Genomic DNA, 12,765 nt, shown 5'->3' on the forward strand with positions numbered 1-12,765 from the left:
GAAAAACTGAATCACAATTTTTAAGCCAGGGGAAATATCAAGAAAAATCTAATTAGTACTTTATTGGGTTTTTATGATACCAAAATATGTTTGGTTTGGTATTAATCAAATTTCATCTTGATGCCACAGCAAAAACAAATGTATGTTATTAAATGAAGGCCTGGTTTCACAGACAGGGTTTAGATTAAGCCAGGATTAGACCTTAGTTCAATTAGGACATTTAAATAGCTAGCTTTTAATGTGCCTTAGAAAAAAACATTACTGGTGTGCATCTTGAGACAAAATAATGGCACTGGTATATTTTAAGATATGTCAGTGCAAGTTGCTTTCAGTTTACCGCTCAAACATTAATTTTAGTCTGGGACTAGACTTAAGTCTTGTCTGTGGAAATGGGGATGAATTCATTTTTTTACCTTTAATTCATTATTTCTCAATCAAATAAATATTGTGCAGCATTATGCAAGTTTTATTATGTTATTAGTCAAATAAACAGTAAGAAACAAAGAAATAATGTTGTCCTTGGCCTACAACCCTGCCATATCCTATAACAGTAAGAAGTGGCCAAGCCTTTAGTGTTAGCAAAATAAAACATTGTCCGAATGTTTCTGGCTCCCAGTGGGGTTATCTATGTTTAAATAACCTAACCTGATAATTTTACTCTGACTAAACAATTTTAGCACCGTATTCAATAAGGCTAAATAACTGTTTGCTGAAGAAACCGTGACTAACATTATCAGTGACTCTCAGGGAAAGAACAACAACAAAAGTATGTCACCATTTAATGTCATTTTAAAACAATGTGTTCTTCACATTAGAAACAGAAAGACTGGAATGAAACGTACTTTTATTTATTTAGTCAGTGCAGCAGCAGCTCTGATGTCTTGCTGATAAATGGGTTAAATTCTCACACTTACTGTAGGCGGTGGGATGGATGTTTTCGTAATTCGTATGTGTCTGCAATTGGGCACATTGTCACATGCAGTCAACTTGATCACACACCTGCCACCCCGGAGACCCTCTGAGCGTATTTCTGCTGCTTCACATTTATATTTCATGTGCTAATGACAGGCTGCCACTGGTTAATGTAGGACTCTGGTTCTAGGGGCATAATTACATAGAGCAGCACAGTCCACGAGTGAATACTGGGATTCTGCAGACTCAACCGCTGCTGTGAAAGACAAAGTGAGGCCTGTGTTTTTCAGGCTGGATGGGACGACCCACGCATTGAATCAAGACTCGCATCTGCGTGACAGTCACGTGATTCGAGACATTAAACTCAGCTTGACCCCTTTAGTGAAGGGGACAGACAATTGCCTCTTCCGAATATGTAGGCGAAGATATACTTAACGGCCATGGCCTGATGTTCAGAGCTAGTAACCAAAGGTTTGAAGGGTTGAATCCCACACAACAAGTGATGCTTGAACATATTTGATCTTGGTCATCATGGCACTTCAAACCAGGTGACTTTAAATGCAGCCATTATGTGATCGTGTTGTTTAAAGGTTTGTGTGGAAATAAAGATATAGGCTATATATTATAATTTTTTTTTTTTTTTTGTAAATTTGTGTTTTTGTTTTATTTATTTAGTTTTTGTTTAAAAATATATAAATAGTAATTTTATTAAAATTAGTAATACTATTAAATAGTCATTTTAATTTCAGTTTTAGTTTTTAGAAAATTGTAATACTTCAGCTTAAATTATTAAAAGCAACATTTCTAATTTCCATCTAATAGCCTACTGTTTGTTTTATTTTAGCTTTATTTCAATGAACAACATTTTTGTAATAGTTTTAGTTAATAATAACAACAGTGATCCCAATTTGCATACTATCAGTCCTGTAGAGTAGGATTATTACTTTCCAAATCATAGTACATTAATTGTTTGTTAATGGCATAGCAAAACACTTAAAAAGCAGTGCAGAGGAAAAGTAATGACGTGTCTTGTCATTGTGTGCACGGCCCGGAGTGTGTGTTCTGAGAAGATTGGTTGGGTTTGTTCACCTGTGCAGGGGTGACATCCGCTAGTGTGTGTTGTTGTGGAAGTTCGCTCTGCTTACTCATCATCCAGCATTGTGCTTCACTCTATTGTGTCTCTGTCCCTGTTTGACTCCATTTCCTCATTACAAACAGCAGAGCTGCAAAGACAGCCGAGCAGACTGTTAGAGGCCTGGCCAAAACACTCTTTATCTCTCAGTATCAGTGTTTTGTGATTTCTGACATGTCTGAAGGCTAAATAGATTAATTCGAAGGCCAGTAAGTAACAGAAATAAGTCTCTAAAGTTTTAGTTAGGTGGTGTCGAAACAGACATAAGATGACATGTATTGGGTCTACCTTTAGTTTGAGGTTGGTGTGATTTAACCTTGAGAATTCCAACTGTGGTTCTCATGGTGCTGGAGAATGTGAAAATTGTAAACCTTTATTTTAAATCTTTGTTTGGCTGGAAGGTGGGCTGCTTTCATTGATGCACACGCACACACATACAGACAGTTACTCGCACAGAAATATTCAGGACTCAGGAGCATTTGTTGTCAACACTGCCCTGTGACTTATATTAATAAAATAGCTTTGCTACTGAAAAGATGCCTATATATCTCAGCAACGAGGTGGAAGCATCTCTTTTTTTAAAGGAATTAAACTCACAGCTTCACTATTAGTAGAGAGACAATTTACACACACACAATCTGTTTCTCACTCTTAATTCATTCAAATACATAAATGCAATATTACTGCAATGCTTTGTCTCTGTGTCTGATTTAAAGTGGGAAGAAAGCTAAATCTAATGACCTTTAACTTGTCAATTCTGGCAAATGATACCTATATGAAACCAATACCGATACTCCATATAAGCAGAGTACGTATTCTGCGTAGGGCACCAATTACCAAGGGGGACGTAAGCAGAGCAGATTGCATAACATGGAATTTGGAATCGGATCGTACGAACTGGCAACCAATTCGCCAAAGCATAAAATATGAGAGTGCGTTTGGTCGATCGATACAGACTTTTTTCACATGTTTTTATGCAGGCTACAAATGCACACTTTAGAGAATCTAACAGCAGGATTTGCAAAAGTTTGCGAGGAGCATGTTATAAGATAATAAGATAATAATTATAAGATATTCAAAGACTTTTGAATGACATAAATGCATATTTGCCGAATGCCGAGTGAGAAAGTATTATAGCCTTTTTTTTTTTTTTACTTTCTATTACTACTAATACAAATTCAAATGCTCTAATACTTTTTCATATATATCGTTTACTTTCTTCTTTACTGCTATGTTGAAAGACCGTACACTGATGAAGAACAGCACTGTCAAAATAAAAATCCTAGTGCTGTCAAAATAAATGTCTGCCTCTAACATGTATCGGCTTATCAATAAGTATGGAACTTATTGATTATTAGAAAATGCCAAACATTGGCCGGTGTATCGGCCGGCCAGTAATTCGTATCCCCTAATCACAAACGGCTGGAAAGATCCGTCAAAAGCCCTATAAATATCAATGTAGTGATGTTTTATGACTGCATGCTAAGTTCTGCGTTTCTTTTGCAGTATGGAGCAGAGTTCCGCAGGTTTTCAGTGGATCGACTAAAACCCGGCAAATTTGAGGAATTCTACAAACTCATCATGACAATCCACCGGATTGCAAACATGGAGGTGATGATCGGATACGCCGATGTTCACGGAGACCTCCTCCCCATCAATAACGATGAGAATTTCTGCAAGGCCGTGTCCACCGCACACCCCCTGCTGCGACTCTTTATCCAGAGACAAGGTACGAGCTCTCTCACTTCCCACCCACATCCCTTTATTCAAGGTGGATTTTCCTGCTTCATTTGAAGCATTGTCTGGTGACTCGTCTTGCCTGAAGATCTAGTTGACTAATCAGTCTTAAGGAAGCCTTGCATACTTGTATTGGTTTCAAGTTCTTCTGACCCCAATTGGGAATCGGTCAGTTAGGGGTTAAAAATCCTGCAGAATGTAGAGTATGAATTAAGTAAATACTTTCAGAGTGATTCAGCCCACAATTTCTGTGGTCGTGTGGTCAGGCGAAAATACTGGGTAAATAGGTTCATGTAATCTGTGATTGTATGCTGTGTTTTGAAGCACACAGAGACACGGTCCCAAACGTGGCCCCATGTGCAATTATTATGTTGTCACCAGCACACATGTGTGTGTGATAGAACCGCTGTGGTCTGGAGATAACTTTCTACAGGAAAGGCTGCTGGTTTTGATGGCAGGGAAGAGAGTAACAGTTCTTTCCTGTGGAGAGACTCAGACTCTTCCTGTAAATCCCAATGCACCCTTAAAGACAAATCAGCATCCTGCAGCTGAACTGTTACAATGTGTGTTAGATACTTTGGCCAGTCCTCTTAACATCAGAGAATTTGTTTCCAATTGTAGTAACTGCTTTCCAAAATTGTTGGTACTAGTGATAGGGCCGATATATTTGGACATTTTGAGATTATTGGTATTGGTTACATGTAGTTTGGTTAAAATTGGTATTAGTTTGCCTTTTTGTCAATTGCAAAATCTGTACAAACTTGTGAATTATGCATGGTTTCTGTGTTTAAAGTCAACATTATTTGCCATTTGCAACCCCATAATTTGACACATTTCCGAGTGAAACCGGATATTCAACAAGAAAAAATGTAGGACATGACTTAATCAACTGGGCATTGATTGATTGGTGAAAAGTGGGTGGTTCATATTAAAATAGAGCTATACTTGTTTTGTTAAAACAATTTTGCTATTTGCTAACATTAGTTGAATGATGTCATTCACTAAAAATGTTGTAGCTGGACTTGTTTTAAGTCGCTGTCACAAAATGTAGATATTGATTGTCAGGGATACATACATTACCTTTTGGGGTCAGTACATTTTATTTATTAGAGTTGAATACTTCTATTCAGCAAGGATGTATTAAATTGAAAGTGAAAATAAATGTTTTTCGTAAAAAAAAACAAAAAAAAAAACAGCTGTCACAAAAATATTAAGCAGTAAAACAGTTTTCAGCATTGACAATAATGAGAAATGTTTCTTGAGCACCAAATCAGCATATTAGAATAATTTTTCTGAAGATCATGTGACACTAACGACTGGAGTGGTGGCTGCTGACAATTCAGTTTTGCATTACAAGAATTAATTACTTTTAAATTATACTTAACTAGAAAACCACTATTGTAAATTTGTAATAATATTCATCCAATAAATGCAGGCTTAGTTGGTTATAGACTTCTTTCAGAAACATTACATTATCTTTCTGACCCTAAACTTTTATGTAGGCCCTAGTAGTGTGTTTGTGTAGTATGTATGCATTTTTTTTTTTTTTTTTTTTTGGTGAACTGGGCTTTGCTGTTCATTTGAGGGTTCAGATCTCTCTGTTCTCAAAGAAACTGCAGCCTATAGAAATCAGGTCACAGTCTACTGGTATGACGGGCATTTCACACAGACAAAAGAGCCACGTGAAAAGGGACAAAAAAGAGAGAGAGAGGGGCACCTCAGCAGGCTGGGCTGTGCTCATCTTTCCACATCCACATATAGGACACTTCTCTTACCGTGCTTTAAAGGTATGAACGCTGCTCTGCAAGTATCTGCATACTTCCCATCTCAGCAGTTACACAACCATAGTCCAGTAATGCCTTCAAGGAAGACACAATACATACCCACACTCCAAGAACAAGCTGTTTTTAGTCTTTGACATATTTTGCTAAAGCATGCATTCTGGTTCCTCACACTTAGTGTGTTGATTTATTTATAGTGATCAGATTTACAATTTTCACCTGGCAGCAAAAACAAACACAAACACAACAAAAGTAGAAAAATTAAAAATGAAGTTTCTATGTTGTATTATATTTTATTATTATTATTAACTGCAGAATTCTGTTTTTGACACCTTATACAAAATTAGATCTCTGCATAAACGGTGGTTAAAAGCATAGGAGGATTTACATTTATCTTTTCTAGCTTTGGTAATCTAAAATGTGGTCAAACCGTTCATGCATGTTAAGTTTTACTCCTCTTGACGGCTTGGCTTCCAGTCGTGGATTACGTAAGTCGTGTTTTCTTGCGCCAGCACAAGCTTTTAAGTGGTCAGCAGGATTTGTACTATTATGCTAATTAGTTTCTTTGCTCGTAGCTGTGAGTGCCATTCAGCTCTCATAGTGACCATTGTGAATGCTGAACAATGAGGTGCTTTCTCACGATTTGGCTTTCTCTTAACCTGAGCGTGAGTAAGCCCGTAACAGGCAACGCTCGCTGGGCGGTACCGGAGAGTCCAAGCATTCCCGTCAATCATGAGTTCCTGACATAGACATGACTGTGTATGAGTCAGTGTGAATGAGAGATCATTCCAAAAGCAGAGATAGGCTACTCATCTTCAGGAGCCAGAAAAGCCACATTGGTTTGGACCACAGATGGATAGGACTGCAGTTTATGCATGCAAGCGCTTTCCATAAAAAAAAAAAATCAAGGACATTTAGAGTCTGGTTTATTCTTGACGCATTCCACAGCAGTGCCTGTGCCCCCAAAATATATTGGAAATCTGACCTCCACATCCACTTTTCGAATGTTTGTCGGCATCATTTATAAAAATGAAATACGCACTGCTTAATTTTCATGCAGCATTTGGGGGCTAATTATAATAAATATACATGATAGACATTAGGGATGAGTATTAAGTTCAAAGGGATAGTTCACCCAAAAAAATTAAATTCTGTCATTTACTCACCCTCATGTCATTCCAAACCTATAAGACTTGCGTTAATCTTCAAAACACAGATGAAGATATTGTTAATGACTTGGGTTAAACCACTCGATTCATGTCTTTATGAACTTTTTGAAGCATCAAAGTGTTTGTGTAATGGACTTTCAGTGGAGGGACATAAAAAATATCATAATTTGTGTTTCCGAAGATGAATGAAAGTCTTATGGGTTTTGGAACGACTTGAGGGTAAATGACAGAATTTTTGGGTGAACTAACCCATTATTGATTCTGCTTCCAGTTTCTTTAGACACTTCTGGTTATTTAATGCTTCCGTGAATGATCCTTTTAGTACTTTTTGGGGAAAAGAAATTCATTGCCAGATGATGAGAATTTCATTAATACGTTTAAATCAGTTATTTCAAAAGGTATTAAAATAGTTTTAGACATAACAAACACATTCCAATAATTGATTTTGATTGAAAATAATTGAAAAATACTAAACAAAAATGATAGTAACGTTTATTAACTTTCTTAAGATACTACTGACAGAATAAAATGTTTTTTTAATTACATTTTGTCATATAAACAACAGTTTTTAGTCTCACAAACCTTCAGAACAACATAATACTGTTAGTTTTAAGCTGTATAATCAGCGAACTGTTTAATTTCACAAAAAATGGTCATTATTAAGAGTAGTAGGGATGGGACGATTACCGGTTTCACTATAAACCACAATAAAATGTACTGACGGTTAGTATTATCGTTTAAAATTTTATTATCATTAAAACCGTGTTTGATTATCGCGATTTTAATAACTCACTGTAAATCCTGTCCAGCCAGCAACAGGCTGACGCAGTCGCAGCGCGCAATGTTGTTGTTGTTTTTTTCGAGAAGGAATGGCGGAAGGCAGTGACCGTGCTCGGGAGATTTTTCAGCCTTTTAAGAGGACCAAATCTGAGGTGTGGTCATATTTTGGCTTTTACAAAAGTCCTGAGTGATGGGACTACCATCGAGGATGGTCACTACAATAAACACTTCAAATCTGCCGAGTCGTCTTGTGTGACCCATCACCCACTGTTTATAGCGAACGCAAGGCAAGTTAACTTTGACCTCAATACCAAAACTACGTCTGGGAAATAATTGGGCCCAAAATGTCGTTTTGAGTTGAAATATTTGATCTCACTCACTTGAAATAAACGTGAAGCTTCCGCGAAGAAAAGTTCGCAGCAAATGGCTTTGAGCCAAAGACAAACGATCGAGTTCAAACAAGACTATTAAGAGTGACATTTAAGGGATAATAATGTATATCACTGTACACTTATTACACCGATTTATTTTATTTTTTTTTATTTTTTTTTACCACATAATTACGGGGCCATATTGAATTGAGATTAATGTTTTAAATCTTACCTGTTTCACCCGTTTATAAATCCATTTTGTACAGCGTACAAAACAATCGTCCAAAAACGGAGAAGCAAGACGGCAAGTTGTATTTGAATGAAACGAGAGAGCACGTCCGGTGTCGTGCCTAAAAAAAGTGATGGTCTGCCGAAAATTGATTGCATTGTTTATTGCAATAAGTAGAGGCTTCAATCATTTTGTTGTAAGTAGAATACTGCATTTTATGGGTTGTTTTCGACATTTAAAGGTATTTTAACAGGTTAAAAGGGCTGGATTAGTTGGTACACAGCAGGTAAAATAATGCAGAGTCATAAGGATAATTGCAAAAGAGATCATGTGTTTATTTTATATAGCTCAGCAGTAAGTCATGTTATTATAGGCTACAGTCCGTTTTCCAAATACAAACACATATTCCATCGGCAACAACAGGCTTCTATTATTTCCTATAATTATGTAAATGTCATACCTGATATAAACTGCAAACACTTATTTGGCCACAATTGTTATTATTATGTTAAAAGAAACGTTAAAGTAACACACAGACATACCATTGCTATTGCCACGGACATAAACTGATGGTTATTTGCACGTTATGTCTGTTTGATCCAGCTGTAGACGTAAAGAAACTGGGCGCAATCAATTTACGGCGGACCATCACATTTCAGCACGACACCTGTCGCGATACATGGATGTGCGCTGTGTTATAATGCGTTGCTATTGATGACGGTCATTATAAGAAAGGAAATGCCACAGAATATAATCTTGCTTAAAAAAGTGCATAGAGCTGCTTGTTTTATTTGTTGTTTGTTGGTTTTCAAATATTAAACTGTTTTTAGTGTGAGCATCAGTTCTTTTTGAACACTTTCATCTCGTTTTAACAAAACCGTGATAATATTGATAATCACGATAATTTTGGTCACTATAATCGTGATATGAAATTTTCATACCGTCCCATCCCTAAAGAGTAGGAATGCACGAAAATAAAAAAAAATGTCTGCCCGATACGATGTTAAAAAGCAACTAGTGATCGATATTTGTCACTTGCTCACTTATTTGAAGTTTTCAGTTATCAAATTCAAAAACATGCATGAAGGTATACTAGCTAGTTTATTGCTGCATCATCAAATCATTTTTACTGAACATGGATTAAATCCATTTAACAGGCCTATTTGGAATCAAACTTCACTGGTTGTGCAAGGCATGTTGCAGTGTAAAACATTTAAAAATGGAACCGTTCTTAACTATTTTCTCTCATATCGCAAAATAAAGCTTGATGGGCCGCTTGAAGTGCCTACAAGGTTCTACTACAGCAACAGTCTTAACACACGTGGACAAAACAGTTTCTTTAAATGCCCCCTGGTGCCAACAAAGCTCTAAAAACTCACAAAACTTTATATTTCACTTTTCTTTGTCCGCTCCCTTAAACTCCCTCAGAGAGGTCAGCAGTGGAGACTTCCTTTATTTAAATGCACTATAAAGATGAGAGAAAAAAACACACAAAAAAAACAGCTCAGGCAGTCTGGGTTAATTTCCTTTTGTTGAGTTTCAGCCAGACATGGAGTTGATCTCATGTTGCAGACACTGACTCAGGGCTTTCTAATGCCCAGACCCAGTAGCAGATCTCACCCCTGCAGAGACAGACACTGGGGACTTCCACACCAGAGCATTGTGGGAAAGACCCACCTGATGTGCACCTGTCCTGGCCTGTGGTTGGCCAGATGCACAGAAACGCCCCCTAGATCTCTGGTTAATGACTAATCTAGGGTCAGAGGAAATGAATGTAACGGGTTCTTGCACATATTCAACGATGGGGAGGAACTAAAATTTTTCAGTAGTGTGACAGTAGTTTGGCTGTTGAAAATGACTTAAGATTTCCAGTAACAAATAACTTGCTTCTTTTTTTTTTGTTGTCACATTATATTGTGTACACAGCCGTCCAATCAATCAAGCTGATCATGTGCTGATCAAAGGATCATGTGACGCTGAAGACTGTTGTAGTGAATGCTGAAAGGCTTTAACATCAAAAATCGTACTGACCCCAAACTTTTGAACAGTAGTGTGGTTATGACTCCGTACAAGTAATGAGTGTAAAAATAAGTTAATTGTTTATGTTTCTTAGTTACTTGAAGTGCATCTAACTACTTTTTTTTTTCTCTCTATCTCTTTTCTCTCCGCGGAAGTATATAGCCTAGCCCTAGAGGATTGTTTTGAATTTGCATGTATAGTAATTACAGAAGGAAAATGAACAAAATTCATAGGTCTGGGAACATGACCCAGAAGTTTTGTTTTCCTTATGTAATCCGCTCCATCATGTCTTTGTTTGTGACAATAATAAACTGAAGAAAAATCTGCTGTCCTGTTTTGGAGCCTCAGACTGTTCATCTTTGTCATGCAGCATCTGTTGCCTAAAAATGAACATTTGAATCATAAGTATTTTTTTTTCTCCCTTACTGTGAAAGTTAGGAAAGAGGATAAAAACACAGACTGTGTTCTTAGTTTTTTTCAAGCCCAAATTAGAAATGAAGTTGATTGAGAACACATGTCCTGTCGGAAGTCTTCATAGCGTGTTAGAGGGGAGGCTACAACTTTATGGTCGATGTAAAATAAGGTTATGTTTCATAATTCGTTACTTGTCGTTTGGCAGTATATGTTATATTTGTGGCCTTTGTTTCTGCTGGTCAATCATAACCATAACTGACCATGATCATGTAAAAAGATCTTGTTAAAAGAATGTTAAAGGTTAAACAAGTTCAGTTTTGTGTCATGCTGTTGAATACTACTGACAGTAATTTCAACTTCAGTCCCTGAGTTTGTAAAAACAAACAAAATGTATGTTGTTGAACCGTCTAAATCTGTTCTGGGCGGATGAGCTTCTGGTTGTGGGTCACAGACGTTATTCCTGTGGGTGGATGTTTCTCTATGTAAACAACTTCTTTCTGCTATTTTTGTGTATGTTAATATTAATGCTCAAATGTCACTCCATGTCTTTACATCACTCTTATATTGTATTGAAACCATCGTAATTTGATACTACTTGTCAGTTTGCTAACGGTTTATTTAAAACTTGCTGCTGTATCAAGTTGTCCATTCAAATTGATATGAAAATCATTCAATTCACAGCACTGTAATTTTGCAAATTGGAGCATTAGAAAGTGCGGTGTCTTCGAACTCACTAGTGATCAAGCATAAAGGATTTTTATGTCAGGATAGTAGGAAATCATTTAATTTTGTTCCCAAATTCCATGTTTTTTTGCATGTAACAGAGTTTTACTATTGAAATTAAATTATGGATGAAAATTTGTGATAGGCTATTCCTTAAAATGGTTATTGTTAAACTTATTATTATTATTACTTTGAGAAGTGAATTCTAAACAATAGTAATATATTTCTGTCAAAATTTCATGAAATGCTTTTGAAGTAACTCAGTGAAGTTCATGTGTTCATGTTCTCATATGGTGAGACTGCAGATGCTGAAAACCCCACACGTTTCATGCATGCTTGAGTATGAGTAGTAGACAAAACGGCACCATTTATTCACACAGAGACATGCAGACTTTGTATTTAATTGAATTTAATTGAATTAAAAGTCTAGTCAAATACTAGTTCATATCACCATTTGATCTTGATTGATTCATCCAAATTTTGCGACATTGTGCATTATACAGTAAATAAAAAATTTATGGCTTGTTTCTCATTGTGGGAACCATACTGTGATGGATGTAAAAGTTGTATAAGTCTGTATGAATGAGGTTATTCAAGTTCACAGTGACCTACTGTAGATACATCAAGGCTGAGACTAAATACAGGACACACAGAACATCAACAAACATGAAGATTTCCTATCTGTGGCTTGTTGCTGCTGTTTTTGGAGACACATAGGCTATACTAAACTTATAAACCCCTCTTTCAGACAAAAGATAAAAGTTTAGATTTGTGTAAATGTGGATAGTGGTGTAGGAAATGTGGACAGAGGTCTTTTATACAAGGTTTGTGTCCCACATATGTGTTTTGACTGTGTTTCACTAATGCCAACACTGTCACTTGAGCAAACTGACCTCGGGTTAGAAACCACTTAACTTCTACATTTGGCTTCTAAATTGGGCTACTTTTTCCTGTTTTTTTCTTCTACACAAAACACCAATTGTAAATCTGTTATTCGCAATATAGACTAGCCTATAGTTTGACATTTGCATTTCTGTTAATAGGATTAAGTCCCTTTCTGACTCGTAAAAATCTAAAACAATGAGCTATTGTGTCATTCTTTCATGCTTAAAAAATGAACGGCATTTTGACAGCATGGCATTCGGCCGTGCTTGTTAAAGGGGGTAAACGTCTTTCTTTGCATGCACTTGTAAATGTGCCTTTTAATCTATGCTGGAATGATCTTCAAAGTCTGCCTGTTAAAACTGCAGGAAATTGCTTTTCAAGGCATTCTCTGGCATTGCTAGTTTTGTGCACTTTTAATAGCTAATTTTAGAAGAGTAGCACTCTTAGTTTCTTCCAAAGAGGAAGACAGAAATGGGGAAAGTCTGAAACAGTCCATGAGGGATGTCTTAGACCATGACGTGAATAGTACAGAGGTGTCAGGGAATCGAACGGTGAGAAACTGGAGAAGATGGAGAAAGCTCAGTTTCTTTTGAAAATGAGTCATGGACTATCT

The 12,765-nt window shown here is 36.6% G+C and overlaps 1 protein-coding gene across 1 annotated transcript in view; it reads left to right on the top strand.

The window, feature by feature from the left end:
• Positions 1–12,765, top strand: part of pard6gb (par-6 family cell polarity regulator gamma b) — a 43,898-nt gene that overhangs the window by 3,291 nt on the left and 27,842 nt on the right. Inside the window, exon 2 of the mRNA XM_084422778.1 lies at positions 3,551–3,773. Within this exon, the coding sequence (XP_084278904.1) occupies positions 3,551–3,773 (223 nt within the window). The remainder of the gene's footprint in view (positions 1–3,550; positions 3,774–12,765) is intronic.

The sequence above is a fragment of the Rutilus rutilus genome (assembly GCF_951802725.1).
Source record: "Rutilus rutilus genome assembly, chromosome: 11".
Lineage (NCBI taxonomy): Eukaryota > Metazoa > Chordata > Actinopteri > Cypriniformes > Leuciscidae > Rutilus > Rutilus rutilus.